Below are 21,163 nucleotides of genomic sequence, written 5' to 3' on the forward strand. Positions count from 1 at the left end.
GAATGAAATAAAGGAGACCCTGGAGGGCTGTGGTCTGTTTCTGGAGAGGTTATTTAGGCTAGTTCTGATGTAATATTCTGTGTTTAATAAATTAACACAGACAGAGAATCATCATAGAATCACAGAATGGCTTGGATTGGGAAGGAACCCCAAAGATTATCTAGGTCCAAACCACCCCCCACCCCCCCAACCCCATCCTAAGTAGGGACACCTTCCATTAGAACAGGTTGCTCAAATCCCCATTTAACCAAGCCTTTAATATTTCTAGGAATGGGGCATCCACAGCTTTCTCAACCTGCGCCAGTGTCTCACCACTCTCACAGTAAAGAATGTCTTTCCTATATCTAATCTAAATCTCTCCTCTTTTATCTTCAAGCTGTTCCCCCTTGTCCTGTCATGATGTGCTCAGGCAAAAATTCACTCTCCTTTTTCTATAAGTCCCCCTTTAAGTACTTTCAAGTTCACCTTCACTACATCCTTGTGAGTGTTTTGATTTTTTGGTAGTCTTACAACCACTAAATCTGTGGTGCTGTCCACATTCTATATTTGGTGGATACAGGATATTAGAAAACAATGTCATGCAAAGATAATAATCAAATATTTATGGGCAATTCAAAAGAAGAGTTTATGCTCAATCAGAGATTCAGGTTTGGTTTTATTTACCTTGCACAAATTACTCAGTGCCCAGAGATTGTATGGGTGACAAAAAAAATGCCACCACCTTGGACAGATTGTAGACACCCTGTAGATCTGTCATCAGTGTGAGTGAAAAATGGGATCAGTGAAATTGTTTGGGATAAACTGTGCTTTGAAGCAGCAGTGCATGGAAGCCAAAAAGCTGTGAAAATGTTTACTGCTGTTGATACAAGCAGTTGTCAAGACAGAGGTGGACACACAGGCACACCTCACGGGGCTCACAGGAGGTGCCTCCCTTGGAAAGGATTATTCAGCCCTCAGTCACCACTCAGACAGCAGCACACGAGGTGTATGCTGGCAGCCAGCCCCAGTCCACCCTGCACCTTGCTGGTTGCCAGAAAAGTAATGAGCAAACACTTCCGCTTTCAGGCTGTCCCCTCCCTCTCCCTACACCTGCAGCTAGAACCAGGACTCTGCCTGGGACAAACTGGAACCTCCGTGGCAGCAGCTGGGCTGGGAGCGGGGGAAAGCTGAACCAACGAAGAAAGACCGAGTGAAAGAGGATTGGAGTACAGCTGGGAGCCGTCCTGAGTGTGGGATAGGACACCAGCACTGAGCAGCAGGTTTTCCCAAACAGCTGAGTCCTCAGCTCCTGGGGAAGATGAGTATTTCATCGGAGCACAAGCCCCTTGGGAAGCAGGTCACCGGCAACCTGCATATGGTGAGTAAGGTATGTCCTCAAGGGCACAATTCCCTCATGCGGGATCAAAGCACCCCTGTTGGGCTACATTTGAGTGGGGCTTTCTTTTCCCCATATGCTAATCTGAAGACACCAAGCCTCACCAAATATATCCCTAAGAAGAAGATTCTAGTTAAAAACTAGACTGACTCTGGCCTGTTTGCTCCTGTTGTGTTACTGGAGGGCCAGGTCTCTCACAGGCATGCAAGATGTGACAACAGCAAATAACCAGAGCTGTTCTTCTCCTTTGGCAAGAAATGAAATTCAATTAATATGAACTTTAATTGGTCAGTTCCCTAAATAAAAGCCTGTTGTAGGTTTTGGGGTTTTCAACAAATTTTATGAATCTCTAATGATGCCAAAGCTGCCCTGTGTTGTTGACATGCAGGATCATCAGGTGGGAGCAGTAGTTTTTCTAGCTATAAAGAAAATTAATGGCAGTCTCAGACAAACAGCATGTTACTAGGCAGAAATCAGTGAAGGGATTATTTCTTTCTACTCTCCTCTGCCCTCAATCTATTCAATCTGCCCTCAGTTTGTCTTCTTGGCTAAAGCTGAACAATCTCTTCTCCAGATCTCTCTGTATTAAGAAAAGCCAACCTTCCTACCTTGCACTTTTCAGATGTATGTTGCAAAATGCTTCCCTATGGAAATAACTGTTTTACAGATATGTAAGCTGGGGCACAAATAGATGGAATGACTTTCCTGAGCATCACCTTGCTGGCTAATTACAGAACTGAGAATCAGCTGCTGCCAGTACTTCCAATCCACTGGGAACCACTTTGATGCCAGGCTAAAACCATTAATCAAGATGCAAGAACATGAAGCTGGGCTAGTGTATTAAGGAATAACATGTGTATTAGTGACAAACAGCACGAAACATCTGACCTGCCATCTGAAAAAGGAGTGAAGGCTCAAAAGCTTGAGTCTCTCCTGTCAAATGGTCCCTGGTGGGGAGTGCTGTGTGGAGCTCTTGGACTAATAGCAAATCTCCTAGGGAGAGACTTGCCTACAGAAACAGCTTTGGGCTGTGTTTTTCAGTAGGTTGAAATCACAAGATAGTCTCAGACAGAATAGTGCTCATCATCTTTACCCAAGTGCAAATGATTGCTCTTGAAATGAAACTACTCACACTAGTGCAAAGAAATATTCCAGCAGGGTCTTTGGCCTGAATCTCCCATTGCTTTCCTGGTTTGCTTAGGGTGTGAACAAATTTCTGCTAAATCTGATAGTCTGCTCCTGTTTAAAGGGAAGGTCTCCCATTGCACCAGGCTGTCTGTTCCTAGTCCCAACCTTTTGTCAGCTCTGTGCTCGTTAAATCCTCTGTCAGCCAATCCAGCTCACTAAGATGAAAGAGAAGCAGAGCTGGCAGGAGGTGAGCAAGAGAGCACATAGAGAGGTACAAGAACAGGACAGGGAGAGGGCACAGGAGCCCCTCCTTCTCTTGGTGTGCGCTGTGAGATCAGCTCGCGTCATCCCGTGGGTCTGTACCCATGTGATCCAGCTAAGCACTTAGGTACACACTTCACCTGAGGCATGTGACCAGCAGCACTGAGGCAGTTCCTTTCCAGAAAGTGCAGGTGAGCTTCTGGAAAATAGGGTTGTTTATTGACTCACGCCTTCCCAATGGCAGGTGTGGCCCTGGCCTGGCTTGTGACTTGCATTACATTAGTGCTGGCAGGAGGAAAAGAACTGTCTTCTTTCTTTTTTCCCTTTTCTTCTTATCTGCTGAGTACTACATAAAATGGCCAGGTGCAAAGGGAAGCTAGTAAAATCTTTCAGAACTGAACATACAGGAGGGTCAATTTAAAAAGTCCATCTTTCCAGGTATTCAGGCCTCCTTCAATTCTCACTATGGTGTTAATACAGAGGGTTAAAAAATATGCAAACAAACACACAATCTTTACATTTTTCCATTTTAAGTCCATGTCAGTTGCATTAAATATTTCCTTTACTTCGTAACTAAAGCCATCATACATTTTAGGTGCTTTGCTAAACAGCTTCTGTCCTGCACCTCTGACACGATGGATTTTTGTGCCTTACTTGCAGCTGAACCCTCAGATGAGTGGAAGCCAATTCCACCTATTTATAAAGTTTAAAGAGCTTTAGTTTCTCCTTTGAAGAGGAAAGAACAGTTCAGATGATAAAAATTAAATAGCGCAGCTTTAGGCTCTATCTTTGTCCCTCTGTACATGGGGTGGGTGAGAGCTCACGTCCTGCTCTTGCTGTAGGTGGCCCACAGGGACAATGCTTGTGAGCGACTTAGGAGATCAATGTTGTATCCCCTAGTCACTCCCAGCTTTCCTAGGCAGGGTACTTCTTTTCCCTCTTCCCACCAGGAAAATACCACTTTCCTACATCCCAAAGATGAGGTGAGGACTTAGCCATGTAGAAATGTCCAAGTCTCTGCTGCTTGGGTGGTGAGAGCTGTATAAGCATCCTGATCCCGCTTTTTGCAATAAATCAGGTGGAGATTCCCATCTGATACCCACAAAATGAGAGCTCATACCGCTCTTCACACCATCATTCCATCCTCCAACCACAATCATCTATCTTTTGCTTGGCACTTCCATGTTGATGACCTCAGACTGATAATGCATGTGGCTTTTTTTTTCCCCTTTTTTTTTCAGTTGTCACCAATTGTGGAGTTAAATGTTGGTGGGGAGATGTACACGACAACGCTGAGCACCTTGAAGAAACACCCTGGCTCCAAGCTGGCGGAGATGTTCACCGGCCAGCCCAAACTCAGGACTGACTCTGAAGGGCGGTTCTTCATCGACAGGCCAGGCACCTACTTCAAATACATCTTGGAGTACCTGCGCAGTAACCAAGTGCCCACCCAGTGCATCCAGGACGTCTACAAGGAGGCGTTGTTCTATGATATAGAGCCTTTGATCAAGCAGCTTGAGGACTCCCCACAGATCTTTGGGGAACTCGTGGCAAGGAGGCAGTTTCTGGCTCGTGTGCCCAACTACAGCGAGAACATCGAGCTGATGATCCGCATCGCGAGGGCAGAAGCGGTCGCATCCCGACAGTCCAGCGTCATTGTATGCGTGGTCAGAACTGAGGAGGACGCAGCCAGGTGTCAGGATGCCTTGAACAGTTTGGACATGGATAAAAAATCCGTGGTGAAGTTTGGCCCCTGGAAGGCTGTGCCAAGTATTTCTGATCTGCTGGACTGCATTCAAATGGATGTTGAAGCCAAAGGGTATAAAATATCCTTTCAGCCCCATGTTGCTGAAAAAGGTTTTCGCTTCAAATCGCATGACTTCTTCTACAAATTCCTGTTCACCTGGTGGTAGCAAAAAGTGCCACCATTGATAGGGAACATCAGAAAGCAATCGCTGGAACAAATTAACCTGGACTGTGCAGACTAAACCACGAGCTACCAGAGGGACAAGAAGAAACACACAGGCCAATGAAAGGATCTCTTTTGGCTGTTTACCATACCAAAGAGCACTTAAGAGCCACTTTACTTGGGGTTTAGGGGATAACTTTTTAGGAGTTTTAAAAAGGCTCCAGAAAAAGGAGGAATTTTACTCTTCAGTGTTGCTTACTATTCATTCAGTTCAAAGAGATGGATCTGTGAATTGAGCCAACGTCACTCAACCTAAGGGAAAAGAATAATCCCAAATATGTCTTGTGGACATGTAGAGTTGCTTTCTCAGTGCAAATGGGAACAGGCCACATATGTGGAAATCCTGAATGAAACAGTGATAGTACCACATACTCAAATTAAATTTGGTTTCTAAATGGGAAGGCAAAAGCTATTCATCTCCTGCCTTTCTACACTAGAATCTGGGTAAAAAGGAAGGATTCAGTGTCCTATGATCGCTTCTTATTCCTCCAGCAGGCAGCCTACTCTCTAGTCAATGTATTTATTACCATTATTTATTATTTGTTCTGAAGGAAAGACAGAGAACCTCAGCTACGGTCCAGGATCAACAAAAGGCAAAAATAACTTCACTAATATGAGGAGTTTATAATTTAAGGACACACACTCCTCTTTCAGACCACACAATCTTAATCTTTTTCTTATGACATTCATTATTATGATGATGCTACTTCTAACTACATAAACTCCTGGAAGAATTGGGAAAACCTGCCATGATTTGGTGGGAAGGAAGTGGTACTGAAGTAACAGCCTGCAAATTCTCTTTTATTGAACACAAGTTGCATTCTACAAGGTGTTTTAAAAAATCTTAGAATTTGAAAGTTTATTTTTATACTGGAAATGGCTTGGGTTTAATCGCTCTGAGAATCATAATGGCTGATTTGATAAAGACCATATTTCCTTTACTTCTCAGAAGATGGATTTCTTCCAGTCAAGGACAGTAACCCTAGAATCATAGGATGGTCCGTGGGATTTCAAATAAATAAATTTCAAGCTTTTTTTGAATGATGCAGAAGTGCTTTATTTACTGACATTTTCCCCCTCAAGACCCCTGAATCCTAAAGATCTGAAGTTTTGTCTTTAGGGTAACAGATTCGAACCGCTCCTAATTAAGCTGTGTTTCAGATGTGCTTATCCTAGCACGGACCTCCCCCCAGTGACAGCCACGAGTCACTCCAGCAGCTGCAGGGCAGTTCTGCTGTAGGTGTGAAGGGACTCTGAGATCTCCCACATTTATAACCTTGGTAAGAATGGACACGGTCAGTGTCTGAGAGAACAAAATTGTTTAGGAAATGGGCTCTTCTGATCATAACCGAGTGGTTGGTGGTGCTCATCCTGGAAGACGAGAGATTGAGGAGGCCTCCCAGCGGACAAAAGGCTGCTTTAAAGAGATCTGTTTCACTGTGTACATATTAAGGGTGGGGAAACTGGCTTAAGTCACAACAACAGAGATGAAAATTAGATATTAGGAGAAAAAAATCTCAGTATAGAATAGTTAAAGCCTCACATCAACCAACCTCCTAAATCTATAGGACTGCTGCCATGAGAAACTTTAATTGGCGCACACTCGAATCCTGTGTTCAGTTTGGGGTCCCTCACTCCAAGAAGGACATTGAGGCCCTGGAGTGTCCTGGAGAAGGGCAGTGGAGCTGAGGAAGGGTCTGGAGCACAAGTGTGATGAGGAGTGGCTGAGGGAGCAGGGGGTGCTCAGCCTGGAGAAGAGGAGGCTCAGGGGGACCTTATTGCTCCCTACAACTGCCTGAGAGGAGGATACGGCCAGGTGAGGGGCAGGACAAGAGAAATGGCCTCAAGCTGTGCCAGGAAAATCATCAGGAAAAACGTATTCACTGAAAGGCTGCTCAGACATTGGAACAGGCTGCCCAAGGAACTGGTGGAGTCACCATCCCTGGAAGTGCTCAAAAAATGTGTGGATGTGGCACTTGGGGACAGAGTTTAGTGCTGGGCTTGGCAGTGCTGGGTTAATGGTTGAACTGGATGATCATAGAAATTTTTTCTGACTTTAGTGATTCTACGATTCTGATGGAAATAAATTTTCTAATTATTTTAAATTAACTATTTTAATTAATCATAAGCAGTATATTATTTATTAGCATTGCATTAGTCTTAAGTCGCTTTTAGCCAGCATGTAGGTAAGTTTCTTTACACACGCTGTTATTGTTAAGTTTGATTGGGAAAATCATTGAAACTTTAAGTTTTGCTAAATTAGCCCTGATATGCTTTGATGGCCAAAACCTGTGAGAGAGAGGTGTTTATTTCTGAAAGTGGACAAAAAAATTACAGAATTTATAGACTACAGGGGCATTTTGCAGAAACCAGAAGATAACAAGAGATTAACAAAGACTCTTCAGTATGTGCTGCAAAACTCCCTACCTGGAAAAAGATAACAAAAAGACTGAGGAATGGGGACTGATTAACGTGAGAAATAAAAATAAACAACCAATAGAGGACAGAATACTAATTGATGAAAAGAATAATATAATTTAGAACCAATAAACAGCCATTTCTTTGTTTGCTGAAAAAGCAGAAATAGGTGGGAAAGTCGGCTTAAAATCGAATACTGGTGAAACCTGGGCGTACTTTGAGGGCAAACAGCGCGGGGCAGACGCGCTGGGCCGGGGCGGACCGGTGGCTCGGCCTGCGGGCGCGCCCAGCCGCGGCCGCCATGTTGGGCCCGCGTCCCCATGGCAACGGGAGGCCGCCGGACCATCGAGCGCGGCCTCCGGGCGGAAAGAGAGGCCGCGGCCTCCGGGCGGAAAGAGAGGCCGCGCCCGGGCCCCTCCCCGCGCAGCTCTATGGCTCCTCTTCCGGGTTGCGCGGCGGCGTCATGGCGGCGCACCTGAAGAAGCGGGTGTATGAGGAGTTCACCAAGGTGGTCCAGGTAACACGTCAGCCCTGGGCCGGGATGGACGGCTCCGAAGTCTGCCGTGTGGCGGGAGGTGCCGGCGGGTGAGGCGGAGCTGTGGGGAAGCCCACCGGCCCAGCCCGGCGCCGAGCCTGGGAGCGCCCCCCGCTCGCCAGGCGTCGGGACTGGCGCGGCCCCGAGGGGCTGAGGAGGAACGGGACGGGTCGGCCCCGAGTTTAAGAAGGGTGGAGCTGCCGGAGGGGAGAGGTCTTAGGGAAAATGTTCCCCTCAGGGTGGGCAGGGAGAGGTTGTGGAGTCTCCCTCACTGGAGATACTCAAGAACCGTCCGGGCGCAGTCCTGCGCGGTGTGCTCTGGGATGACCCTGCTTGAGAGGGAGGTTGGACGAGATGACCCACTGTGGTCCCTTCCAACCAGACCCGTTATGTTGATTCTTTGACCTTAGCAGGGCCGGGATTGCTGCGGGGAAGAGGAAGCATCCCCCAGCCCGCCACTGGGGAAGGAACTGCAGGGAGTTTCTGGGCTGCTGCAGGCCGGTGGGAGTGGGAGAAGTCGTGTTTGCCCTGGATTAGTTGTTTGGTGTTGGAAGCAGCAGGATTTGACCCAGCCTGGGGTGGGGAGAGGCCGTGTTTTGCGGGGACAGGGATTACCTGGGCAGGACAGCAGCAGCCACAGCGGTCTGAGGATGGGTTTCTTCCTCAGGCAGATGAGGGAGGGGCTAGTGACTGCCGTGGACATGGGAGGTTCCTTAGGCCTCGCCACGTTCAGTCTGGGAGGGAGTGGGCTGGATCTGCTATTTCTGAGCCGTGTCCCTCTGCCCACAGCAGCAGCATGAGGACCTGTCCACTAAGAAGCTGCGGCTCACCAAGCCCAGCAAGTCAGCAGCGCTCCACGTGGACCTGTGCAAAGCCACCTCGCCTGCAGATGCCTTGCAGTACCTGCTCCAGTTTGCCAGGAAGCCCGTGGAAGTGGAGAGTGTGGAAGGGGTTGTCAGGATCCTGCTGGAGCATTATTACAAGGTGGTGAAGCTGGGAGCCAAACGTGCTTGCTCCTTCTGCTCCTGTTTGCTTGGTGTGGGATGTTGAACGGGGCTCACGGGCTCCTGTGTTGCTGACTCAGTTGCCAACAGCCTGGGCTGAGAGTGAACAGCTGTAGCCCTTGGCCCAAGTGATTTCTGATCGTGTTACTTGGTCCCTGTGCTGATGGTTTCAGCAGCCTGTGACGAGTTATCCCTGCACGTGGCCTGTGTGGAGGTTAACTGGGTGAGGGGCAAAAGACCTGTCAGGTTTTCCAGGGAGCCCAGCTGTCTAGAGCTGTTTCAGGTTTATCTAACACTTTCCTGAGTGATGTGTCCTTACCTTATTCTTAATTTTCTCTAGCAGTGGAGAAACCTTTTAGCTATTGCTTATGTGGTAAAAAACCAGCACTTTTGAAATCACAGAATCATGAAATGGTTTGGGTTGGAAGGGGCATTTAAGATTATCCACTTCTGACCCCTCTGCTAGGGCAGGGACACCTTCTGTTAGACCAGGTTGCCCAAAGTTCCATCCAGCCTGGCCTTGAACACTTCCAGGCATGAGGCAGCTTCCCTGGGCAGCACCTCACCACCCTCTCAGTAGAGAATTTCTTCCTAATGTCAAATTTATGAAAAAACTGTCAGGGATTGGTCTCTTCTCCATTTAGCAAGCAGTAGAACAAGAAAATGGCCTCAAGCTGCTCCAAGGAGATTTAGATTGGACATTTGGGAAACTTGCCACGCTGAAAAGATTATCAAGCACTGGAACAGGCTACCCAGGGTAGTGATTGAGTCACTGTCCCTGAAGATATTTCAGAGATGGGTAGATGTGGCACTTGGGGATATTGCTTAGTGGTAGACTTGTCAGTGCTGGGTTAAATATTGGACTCGATCTTAGAGGTCTTTTCCAACATAAATTATTCTCTGATCCTATGAAATACAGAGTTCCTCGTCAAATAACACAGATTATTTGTGCTTGGAGTTTGTTTTGTAGCTTGTAGTAGAAGAGAGACTCATGAATCTGCAGACAAGATCACACTGGCAAGAGCACAGCCTGTTACAGAATCTTGTAGTAGAAGAGAGACTCATGAATCTGCAGACAAGAGCACAGCCTGTTACAGAAGCCAGCTTTTAAAAATACTGCTTTCAAAACTACCCTAGCTGACATTACTTCACTTACAGTCAAAATTTTCAAAATAACTTGTTTCTTTGTACTCCATAGTACTTACACTTTTCCTGCTCATCCAAAAACCTGTCCCTGAAAGCTGTAACTGCAGTGGAAGTTATGTGATGATTTATTTGTTTGAAGTGTCATTGTTTAAGATGATCCTGTAGCCTCCTGCTCCTGTAACTGCAGTGGAAGTTATGTGATGATTTATTTGTTTGAAGTGTCATTGTTTTGTTTAAGATGATCCTGTAGCTTCCTGCTCCATCATCCCTATGTATTTTGGTAGGGCAGTCCCCATACAGTCCTGATGACAGTATCCAGTGTTTAAACACATAACTTAAACTCTAAAATAAAAAATGCTTCTCAGTTCAGTTGAGAAAGGGACTACTACCTTGGGTGTCACATTTGTCACTTGGAGGCTGTGTGTGGCACTGAAGTCTCTCTTAAATGCTTGACAGATATAACAGTTGTAACTATAAAATTTCTTGTTGAAAGATGGGATATTTGTTGCTGTAATATTTCTGCAACTTTGTGTTCAGTGTTGCACAAATGCTTGGTAAGATCCATGTATGACATCCAGATGACTTTTTGCCTTTCTACTCTGCATTGGATAGCCTTGGCAATACAGTGAAAGAGAGACCATCCAGTTATGACCAGAAGTCTTGTGTGCATGAGTCTCTAGAAACCTCAAAATGAATCTTTAAAATGCATAAACTTTTGAAATTAATTTTAAAGGAGTATTGATTGATGAGGCTTATTTATGTAATTATCACCTGTGACAGCATTTGCTGTTTCTTAAATGAGTAGATGTAGGTAGGTAATATATGCTGTTCTCTTTTTTTTTAACCTTGCTGTATTGGGGATTTTTTTGGGGGGTGTTGTTTCCTTCCAGGAGAATGATGCCTCTGTAAGACTGAAGATTGCATCCTTGCTGGGGTTGTTGTCAAAGACTGCAGGATTTTCCCCAGACTGCATTATGGATGATGCCATTAACACCCTTCAGAATGAGAGTAAGCCTCACTTTTGATGTGGTGTTTGAGGTCAAGGTGGAATCATGCTATCAAAGCGTTTGGGACAGTGGCAAGCCCTTACATCTCGACATCTCAGGTGTATGATTGGGAATTGCTTCTTGGAGTACTTATTTTCTGGTTTTGTGAATGATGACAGATAACACCGTGTTCTGAAGAGGAAAAGAGTGTTCCTCTGACCTGTCTGCTTTATATTTTTGTTCTAAAGGAGTGCAAAACTTGCTTTTGGATCTCCATCTGAGAGCTGTTGCTTCTGAGGTTCTCTATTCTACAGGACAGTTTTGCTTAAAATGGAAATGTGTTTGAAGAGGAGTTTTTTTGTATTATGCTAGAGGCCAGCTCATCAAGTTGTATCAACAGGAGTGTAGCCAGCAGGTCTAGGGAGGGTATTATACCCTTTTACTCAGCACTGGTTAGGCCACATCTGGAATACCTTATCCAGTTTTGGGTTCCCCAGTGCCAGATTAGTGCTGGTAAGGTTGGACAAGTGCAGCAGAACCACTGAGGTGGTAGAGGACTGGAGTATGTGATGCACAAGGCATAGCTGAGGGAGCTGGGCTAGTTCAGGCCTTGAAAGGTTTCAGGATGGCCTTCCAATGTGGATCAGTCTGTGATCCTGTAGCTGGTAAGAGTTCAGCAAAGTAGTGCATAGCCTTTCACTCTTCTGTTTTGCAGAGTCTCACCAAGTCCTTGCTCAGCTGCTGGACACCCTGTTAGTGATTGGCACAAAACTCCCGGACAACCCATCTGTCAGGATGAGGCTGGTGGAGGTAGCCTGCAAGGTAAGGAGGCCTCCCTGTGCCAGGAAACTTTTGTCACTGCCACAAGAAAAAAAAAAAAAGAAAGGTAGTCAGTATTTAAATAATTTTCATTTTTCTCAACAAACTGTTACAATACTAACATTAATAACTGCTAGGAAACATAGCACAATGTTTCAAAGGGCTGAAAGAACCATAAGAATCCAGTTACATCTGCTTGTCTCTTGTTCCCCAGCATCTGACAGATTCTTCTCATGGTGTAAGGAATAAATGTCTTCAGCTAATTGGCTGTCTTGGCCCAGTGGAAAAAGGTGTTGCAAAGGAGGCTGAAAGCCAGGCGGCCAAAGATGTCCAGAAGATAATAGGAGATCATTTTAATGATCAGGACCCTCGAGTTAGGACTGCAGCTATAAAAGCCATGGTAAGTGTAGCTGGTACCATGGAAGAAATGGTTTGGGGTTGTATCAGGAAGCTAAGAGAATGCTGCAAACTAACACAAAGAGGTTTGTTTCAGAGATTATTTTAATTAACTTAGTAAAAGCCTGTTCAGTGTATCAAAATTACCTGAAAAAATAAGCTAGATCTTGAAATATTAGAGTAACATGAGATCTCGAGGTATTTGAGTGATTCATAACTTCTGTTTCAGGTATAGCTGAAGAAGCTTTTCAACTTGTTCATTCTTTTGAGTGTGTGTAGGTTCTCTCTTTTAATGACAAATTTATTTCTTGATTTAGTGTTGGTTACAAGAATAAACCACTAGTGCTCCAAAATCCAGTAGGTATCTGCTTATGATAGGAAGCCTGCGTGCTAAGTCCAGAAGGAATTTTGTTTGTTTTAAAGCAAATGTTTATGTTTTGCTTCATGGTTAGATTCATTAGCATTCTCTAACTGTTCATGAGATATACTTTATACTGGGGTTTTTTTGTGTGGGGACCCTTCAGAAGCTTTTAGCTTTGCAGAAATGCTAGCAAAGACCATGCATTTCAAAATACTGCTCAATGTGAGTTGCCTGCGAGTGTATGGGGATACAGAAGTTTCTCTATTACCCCTAAAGTTTATAATAATGTTCCATCTAATGTGATGGTCAACACGGATCTTTGAATTAATGTTATTAAACTCCAGAGAAAGAAGGAGGATGCATTTGAGGAGATCAGATTACACTTGAATCTCTCTGAAATCTCCCTCTTCCTGGACATTGTACTTATCCTTCTGAAAAGAAACAATGTAGGACACTGCTGTCCCTGTGGTTCAGTAACAGAAAGATTGCCAATGAGTTTTCATGCCATGTAAATGTGAGTTTTGGATCCATGTTTCAGGAATGGTAATAAAGGGATTAATTATCTGTTTTAATTATGGTTGAATATGGCTAACACTAAAAATTATTTGAAGGTTGGGAGAATGAACAGCAGTGTATTTGTGTAAATTGTTTTTCCTTAATCTAAGTATGAATGACAATGAAGCTAAAAATTTATACTGCAGTAAAAAATATTATTTAAAATATTTACAGCCAAGGTAATGCAGTATTTTAATTATAGTAGCTCAAACAGAAAAACTGTGGTGAAAACTTAGTCTGTGTCCCTTAAATCTACACTTACACTTTCTTGCTTTGTTTTTTTCCCCTGTAGCTGCAGCTTCATGAAAGAGGACTAAAGTTACAGCAAGCTATTTATAGTCAGGTAAAACCTTGTATTTGTTTTGTACTTGTCTGCAGATCTTTCTCTTTGAGTTCTCTGGCAGTGTGTTTTGGGAGGAGGAGGGCACTGAGCAGAGGAGGAGCATTTTACACTTAGGTTGCAGATATTCCTTGTTGTTGTATAATAGTGGAAATAAAAGGTTATTTTGCATCCATTGTGCTTAAATGCACTAAAGCATTTGCTTTGTTTTATATTTTTTGGGGAGGTGATCATGGGAAGGGCAAGGCATTGCCAAGGCATTGCATTAAAGTCATTCCTGTCATCTGGCAGTCATAGTCTGGAAGTCTTAAACCTTTGTTCATTGGAGACTATTCATGAAGCTTGTGTTTGTTATATCAGTAAAGCTGTGCAGCTGCAGCCTGTGTCAAACCAGTCATATTGCAGACTCACATTTCATCCTTCTTGCATAGTACAGGCAATTCTGGCGTTTATAACATATACCTGATTGACTTGATTAAATCTAGTCTGCCTGATCAAACTTGAAAATACCAGGGAGTAGCAGGGAAGACTGGATTAATTTTGATTTTTAATCTCTCCTAACTGTCTTGTGGTAAGGATGCTGCTGACGTTGTGGGAAGTGAGTGAGGCTCAGGTGGAGATGTTTCAGGTGTACATGTTCTTTCAGGCCTGCAAGCTGTTGGCAGATGATTACGAGCAAGTGCGCAGTGCTGCAGTTCAGCTGATTTGGGTCCTCAGCCAGCTTTACCCTGAAAGGTACGTCCTGCGTGCACTGTCCTCAAAGTACTGGCCAAGTACTCATCCTAATCCTGGGAGTTTTGTGCTAGTAGGTCTGAGGAGGAGCTGTTAGCAAACTGATGTGTGCAAATGGCTGATGCCTGATGAGAATGCACTGGTGCAGTGAAGTTTTGGTTCCTGGTATTTGTTGAGCATTGATAGGAAATCAGCATGGTTGTTTCTTATTGATGCCATCCAGTATGGAATACAATTAACAAACTGATTTCTCTATGTCAGCATTGTCCCAATTCCTTCTTCTAATGAAGAAATTCGCTTGGTTGATGATGCCTTTGGAAAAATTTGCCATATGGTTAGTGATGGTTCCTGGGTTGTAAGAGTACAAGCTGCAAAGTTGTTGGTAAGTTGCATTATTTTCTTCTCTAGCAGAGAATAGTTTCTCTTAAGTTACTTGACTTTTCATATATGTTTGAAAATAAAGAATGGGAGGATGTTTAAAACTGTATGAGTAAATTTCTTCCAAAATTCTGAAGTGAAAGAAATGAGGGAGGTTGAGGAAACACAACAGTTTTTCAGCTCAACTGTACTGTGATTCTTCCCTTGAGAGTAGATGGTTAAACATTAAAGAAAAAAACAAATCCCTGTCATAATTTCCTGCCCGTACTTCTCTACCACAGGACATGTGAACCAACTGAACTCAAGGAAAGCCACATTAACCTCAATGGGAAAATAAGATGTTCTGATTCTTAAGTTCATTTTTGTAGACTCTGATGTACAATAGTGTCAGGTGTTGCATAAAGCTGTTAGAATGAGTGGATAAGATTGGATGCCCTTTTGGGATAAGTCAGGAAATTATATGATGCTGTTTAGAGTAATCCTGTTTCTTCCATTTGTTTGTTTTTTGGTTTTTTTTTTTTTTCATTAGGGTTCTATGCAACAAGTTAGCTCCCATTTCTTGGAGCAGACCCTTGACAAGAAGCTCATGTCAGATCTGAGGGTATGTAAGTGTTTGTCACTTAAATCACACAAGAGATATGTTCATATGGAATGTGCTTGTTCACCTTGTCCTTGCCTGAGGGTTGCTGAGAGTTAATTGATTATGACAGATTTTGTTTTAGATTAAAGTCAATGAAACAATTACTAGTTTTAGATTTCATTAACCAAGCAGGTAGGAAACAGTTCTAGGCTATTCAAGTTTTGCAACAACTGAGAGGTAAATGTTTATGGTGTTTTGATAGTTTTTTGGCTAAAAGCTTTGCCTATTGTGTATGGAAAGGTTGTATCCTAGTTCTAGGAGCAAGCTCTTGGAAACATCCTGCAGCATCTGATGAAAAAACATCAACATTTCAAGAAACATGAGTAGCTAAAGGCTACTCAGCCCTGTGAGCAAAACTTTTCAGTAATGTTCCTTCCTTAAGCAACATGCTCAAGGTTATGTTAATTTTTTTTTCTGTCTACAAAAGAATGATGAAGAATTGCTGGGTTTTGTGTGCTGCTTTGTAAAGGCTGTTAAAGAAAGTGCTGCACAGCTTTATTTAGAGTGTGTGGGAAAAGGAGGCAGACTAGCAAGCACACTGAATGAATATCCCATTTTACACATTGCTGAACTCTGGATAGTATTGATAGCATTAAGGTATTTAGTTGCAGTTTTACAAGTTGAACTGCAAAGTGATAGCATTTTACAGATCACTTACTGCCTTCTTAACTAGATGAGCCTATGTTCTGACCCAGTTTGGCTGTTTTTACAATGTCTAAGAATATGTTAATTAAAATGTATTTGTTATTATCGTTTCCCCACATCAAAACTACAGAGAGTTACTGGCAGTTAGAAATAACCATAGAAGAGTAGGTACTGTTTGCTTTTCTTAGCACTTGGATGTGTGTCAATGTCTAAGCCTCCAGCTATGTCTGTTTTCAGATCCAGTTTCATATTTTGTTCAATCATCTTTTGAAGTTTACATGGTTGTAACTGAAATGCTTTTTTGGACAGAGGAAGCGCACTGCACATGAACGAGCCAAAGAGCTCTACAGCTCTGGGGAGTTTTCAAGTGGCAGAAAGTGGGGAGATGATGCTCCCAAAGAGGAGATTGATACTGGTGCTGTGAACTTGATTGAATCAGGAGCTTGTGGGGCTTTTGTTCATGGCCTGGAAGATGAGATGTATGGTAAGTGTTAACTGGCCACAGAACAGCTAAAGGGAGGAGATCTGTGTTGGCTGATGAGCATCATTGTGATCTCTGATATTGCAGTTGTTTCAAAGGTACTATAGTGTTGCACAGAATTTTGGGTAGAAGTGTTCAGTTGGGTAGCAAAAACAAATAGCTTCCTATAAATGGTAAAGTTTTAGTAACATATGTGGTAATAAGTGGCTTGCTTCTGGTCTTGCAGAAACCCACTGGGATTATTTTTTGTTGTTGTTGACTTAAATTTAACAGTTTCATGTGGACATAAATTGGCAGAGTTAGTTACTGCTGTTCAAAATTGGTGTTTTGTCAGCAGGAAGGAAATTCATGGAATCATTTAGGCTGGAAGATGCCTCTAAGACCATTGATTCCAAATGTTAACCCAACACTACCAATTCCACTACTAAACCATGTCCCTAAGTGCCACATCCTGATGATTTCTGAACACTTCCAAGGGTAGCGATTCCTCCACTTCCCTGTGTAGTCTGTTCCAGTGATTGACAACCTGAATGTTTTCCGTCTAAGCCTCTTCTGGTACAATGTGAGGATGGTATTTGCATAAACCATGAAAATTCCGAGCTCTGAATGTAATTTTTGAATTTGCCTTTAATGCTGCTGGAAGGATGAGGTTAAGTTAAAACATGCAAAACCACCATAACAAAAGTATTGTAGATTGTGTTGTAAAAGTGCTCCATGGGTTCTGCAAATTAGTGCATGTTTTCCCAGTAGCTAAACTCTCCCTGAAGCTTGAAAGTGCGCCTTCTTTTTTCCTGACTAACAATAAAAATGTTTCACTGGTTCAGCCCCTTGCCCCAGTGAAACGTGTTCTCCAGTTTCTTGAGCCACAGGTCTTGTCTCAGTATGATGCTGTTGAGGAATGTGGATAAAATGAACAAGTGAGAAATATACACAGCTCTCTCTCTTCAGTGCAGCATTTTTAAATACTGCTGAGCTCTCCCTGACTGGCAGTGCTGCTTCATGTCTTGAATTCCATGTTGTAACTTAAATCTGAATTAGTGTGTCAGCTTATGAGAACAATATCAGCAAAATGTTTCTCTTCTCTTAATACCATGGGGTCTTAATGACCATGGAGACTCAGAGCTGTGACAAAAGCATCATTACTGAGCAAGCAAGGGTCTTGCTGTCTGTGCATTTTTGTACTTGATCAGAATCCTGAGGAGTCAGATGTCTTCTTTAAGAACAATAGGCCTGGAATCTCCACACAAGTTCAAGTAAGTGTTTTCTAGATGAGCTAATTTGAGTGAAAACTGAAGTATGCTTAAAACAACATTTGCAAGACATCAGATTAATTACCATTTTTCTGATCCTAGCACATAAATGTTAGGGAAGCTAATGAGGATGATTATAGGGAAGAGAATCTCATCTCAGCCTCACCTTGTTATATTTGGGTATTCTTCAAATTCCTGCAATGTTTTACAGCATAAGTACACTCAGGATGCTTTCTGATGCTTTTTTTAATTCAAATAATTTTAATATATAGGTGGTACCTTTTTCCTTTGTCTTGAGGAATCTGAAGTCAGCAGAAGACTTTCATTCTGTTAACTGCCAAAATGTTGATTCTCTGGGGATTTTCAGCAATTCATAAAGTGCTGCATAGCAAGTTAAAACTGCAGTGAAAGCTCCAAGCAATTAAAACGTCAGGAAGAATAAAACAACCACAGTGTAATTAACTAAATCAGTTTGCTTAAGGTACCAGTGTTAATGCTGTGCTTGCAAAACACACTATGAAATATGCAGTATTTACTGATGGATTGGAAACCTGTTTTTCACCTGCAGGTCCCTTTTGCAGATGCTTATGGCAGCAGCAGGGGCTGTATCAGAAGTGAGACTTGAAGATTTGCCTGTGAAGAGGTTCCCAGTGGGTCCCTGCTTAGGCTCTGTTGCCCTCAGCGTTTCCTTAGCATGTCCTGTCCTTAGCCTAGCCCTTGAAGAGTACAAGAGCTCAGTGTTGGGTGAATGTCCTTTCAAACCAGACAGTTTTAATTAATTTACAGTGAATTCCCCGCTCCTCTTTTAACAGAGGTTCGAATCGCTGCGGTTGAAGCCCTGTGTATGTTGGCTCAGTCCTCACCTTCTTTTGCGGAGAAATGCCTGGATTTTCTGGTTGACATGTTTAATGATGAAATTGAGGAGGTCAGATTGCAGTCAATACACACAATGAGAAAAATTTCCAACAACATCACGCTGCGGGAAGACCAGCTGGATACTGTGTTGGCTGTCTTGGAGGTAAGAAATTCTCGAGGAGGGCAAGAATTGCTTTCCTGCTTGCTTTGGGATGTTTAATTATGTACTGCTGATCAGTCCCTTCCTCTGAGAGCAAACCCACCCTTTTTTTGGGTTTTTTGACTCTGAACTCTGCCAAAGGTTCCTAAAATCTGGTAACTTGTAAGTGCCAGGACAGCAGAATACTTCTGAAATAGACAAATTTTAGATAAAAACTCTTCCTTTGATCACTGTGCTGTTGCCTCCATGTGTTTCCTTCTGTCTTGTGTTGAGGTCCAGCACTCTGAGCACTTCACATTGCATGCAGCTTCATTTTCTTTCTGTGTCCTTGACTCAGTTGCTTTAGCTACACCTTTCCTCTCCAAGCAGAGCTGGCCATGGGCCTGAGATCTTTTTTCTTTTGAGAGTGTTTGTCAGTGTGCTCTGCCATATAATTTTGAGTTTCCCCAACCAGCATTCTCCTAGTCGGTGTTCAGCCAGGATTCAGGGAATAGCACGAGTCAGCTGCTCTTCCTGGTTGATGAGGTGGATCCAGGAATAGATTTTGGCTGTATGAATGGTACTGTGTCAAACTGTCCTCTCAGACCTGATTTATTTGCTGAGCTATAGCCCCTGAGGCATTTTTTTTTAATCTACTGCTTGTGGTAGGCAAGTTCCTGCTTCTTTTGGGAAGTGCCTTGGGAGGTGCTGCAAATCCACTATTTCAGTCTCTTCACTTTTTATTTCCTTGACCCAGGGCAGCAATTACTGCTCTCAGTTGTGCTTCAGGAAGAAGCAAACTAATTAAACCTATTTTATCAGTCTGTAACAAATGCTGTAGAGTATGATCTGACTTTGCAAGTGCAGCAATGAGCTTTAGGTGCCTCACATTTTTGTCATTATTTACATTTGTTTAAGCTGGGAACCTGTGCATTGAGGTATGAGAATGTCCTGGTTAGGCTGGACTCTTCTGTGCTGACTTACCATGTATAATAAACCCTACATGTATTGTGGTTTATATTATCATAATTATCATCAGGCATTGGGATAGCTTAAGTGTAGAATTAGTAATATTTTAATGGATTTATCCGATTCTGAAAGATGCTTGGTGCTTTCCAGTACAAAAATAAAGAATGTGGAAAAATACCATTAACTTTGGTGCCTAAATTGGTTCCAGCAGCATAAATATGGAACACCAGGGTGTTGAGGGTAATTTCTGTTTTCACCCCACTGCTTTCACTTTATCAGAATAATTGTACCAGGTACTCCTTGCTTTTCTGACCAGACATTGGAATTTGCTTTCCCTGTTGTCCTTGATCTCAGTTTCTGTTGTGTTCATCTCTGTCCCTTCATGGTCTTCTGCCTTGCTTGTCTCTGTGGTAACATTTCTGGTGGGTTTTATTAGTGGTCTGGAGTATTTTACGTCTGTGGTCATTCCAGTCCTCAGAGTTTGTCTTCTCTGTGGTCCTAGTCTGTCGTTGACCAATAAAAGCCCTTTGATCATTCAGGTGTGTTGGCTGTCATTTAAGAGCCTTTACAAGAGGATTGCTCTTTCTTCTTTTGTGTGAGACAGTGATGAATGAGCTGTTAATACTTGGCAAATTATAATTTAAAAAAGGTAAAATCCACCATTGAAAAGCATCCAGTTTTTGTATCCTATCAAATTGTCATGATGTGTCCAGCAGCACCAGGCAAATGCTGATAGCAAGGAACATGGTGATACATGGGTATGGAATGTCAAGGTGGTTTTTGGCAGAAGGAATGTAATTAATTCAGCTGAATATTGTAGTCTGTCCAGCCACTGACATGTCCTCAGTGCTTACTCAAACCCTCTGGAGGCTGGTGACTGGCTGAAAGCCTGTGGAATTGAACTCCTTGGGTTGAAAATGATAAAAGACTGCTGTGAAAATGCTAAAACAATCTTTGGTGATTGTTCTACTGAGTTGCCCAACACCTGCCTTTTCTGTTACTGCAAAGATACATCACCCAAACCAAGTAGTGATTTTTAGTCTGCTTGAGCAGGTCAGCAGTGAAGCAGTTCCCATTCATTCCAGTAAAGGAAGCACATAGGAGGATGAGACCAGGAGTCTCTGCAGCACTTGCCCGGTCTGTCACTTCATCTGTGCTTAGCTCTGGTGACTAGAAACAGGCACTGCTGTTCACAGACCTCTTTTATTAACTCAGCCAAGGAACAGAGGCTGCCACGTTTAAAGTAGATGTGTGTGCGCATGTTTTGCTCAGCAGTGTCTGGATTGGGTTTTTATTTTAGGATTCTTCAAGGGACATTCGGGAAGCACTTCATGAACTGTTGTGTTGCACCAATGTTTCAACTAAAGAAGGCATCCATCTTGCACTGGTGGAGCTGCTGAAAAACCTGACCAAGTATCCCACAGACAGAGAATCCATATGGAAGTGAGTGTATTCAGTGTCCATGTGTGTCTACTTACTTTCCTCTTCTTTTTAGTAAGTGAGGTGCTAGGAAGTACTGAGGTTGCTAAGGAGGTAACAGGTATTGCAGGTGTACAGTCCTGTTACTCTGTAAATATGTACTTATTCATGACTGGTGTGGAAACTCTGTATTGTTCTTGCTTGTCAATACTTGCACTGGGAATCCAGATCTGATGACCACTCCTGGAAATGTCCCCCTATTCCAGGCACTCAGTGCATTCACAGGAAAGATGAATTCCATTTGAAACCTCATCTCTTCTATGCAAGTGTTTTTGCTCACTTGACATTGTGTTAAATAGTAA

At 43.2% G+C, this 21,163-nt stretch overlaps 2 protein-coding genes across 5 annotated transcripts in view; both read left to right on the plus strand.

The window, feature by feature from the left end:
• Nucleotides 1-1,297: 1,297 nt before the first annotated feature.
• Nucleotides 1,298-4,677, plus strand: KCTD14 (potassium channel tetramerization domain containing 14). Of its 2 annotated transcripts, none has more exons than XM_041461940.1 (2): nt 1,298-1,366; nt 4,006-4,677. In XM_041461940.1, the coding sequence occupies exons 1-2, from the start codon at nt 1,298-1,300 to the stop codon at nt 4,675-4,677; spliced, it is 741 nt and encodes a 246-aa protein (XP_041317874.1). The 2 variants fall into 2 exon arrangements, with proteins under 2 accessions (XP_041317874.1, XP_041317875.1); XM_041461941.1 differs by having other exon boundaries at nt 1,298-1,357.
• Nucleotides 4,678-7,591: 2,914 nt separating this feature from the next.
• Nucleotides 7,592-21,163, plus strand: part of INTS4 (integrator complex subunit 4) — a 32,313-nt gene continuing 18,741 nt past the window's right edge. For 2 of the 3 annotated variants that reach the window (XM_041461924.1, XM_041461925.1), the window contains exons 1-12: nt 7,592-7,668; nt 8,476-8,670; nt 10,727-10,844; nt 11,538-11,644; nt 11,856-12,041; nt 13,246-13,296; nt 13,940-14,028; nt 14,287-14,407; nt 14,933-15,004; nt 15,998-16,172; nt 18,232-18,437; nt 20,683-20,825. In XM_041461924.1, coding sequence (XP_041317858.1) covers nt 7,615-7,668; nt 8,476-8,670; nt 10,727-10,844; nt 11,538-11,644; nt 11,856-12,041; nt 13,246-13,296; nt 13,940-14,028; nt 14,287-14,407; nt 14,933-15,004; nt 15,998-16,172; nt 18,232-18,437; nt 20,683-20,825 — 1,517 coding nt within the window. In that variant the 5' untranslated portion in view covers nt 7,592-7,614. The remainder of the gene's footprint in view (nt 7,669-8,475; nt 8,671-10,726; nt 10,845-11,537; nt 11,645-11,855; nt 12,042-13,245; nt 13,297-13,939; nt 14,029-14,286; nt 14,408-14,932; nt 15,005-15,997; nt 16,173-18,231; nt 18,438-20,682; nt 20,826-21,163) is intronic. The other variant, XM_041461926.1, reaches the window with a different exon arrangement.

This window comes from Pyrgilauda ruficollis, unplaced genomic scaffold, assembly GCF_017590135.1.
Source record: "Pyrgilauda ruficollis isolate IOZ18807 unplaced genomic scaffold, ASM1759013v1 scaffold158, whole genome shotgun sequence".
Classification (NCBI taxonomy): domain Eukaryota; kingdom Metazoa; phylum Chordata; class Aves; order Passeriformes; family Passeridae; genus Pyrgilauda; species Pyrgilauda ruficollis.

Bases quoted from the DNA above. Each gene is read 5' to 3' on its own strand.
- KCTD14 (XM_041461940.1), top strand. From the start codon at position 1,298: ATGAGTATTTCATCGGAGCACAAGCCCCTTGGGAAGCAGGTCACCGGC. The intron at 1,367-4,005 runs GTATGTCCTCAA...TTTTTTTTTCAG, and splicing joins ACCTGCATATGGTGAGTAAG to TTGTCACCAATTGTGGAGTT.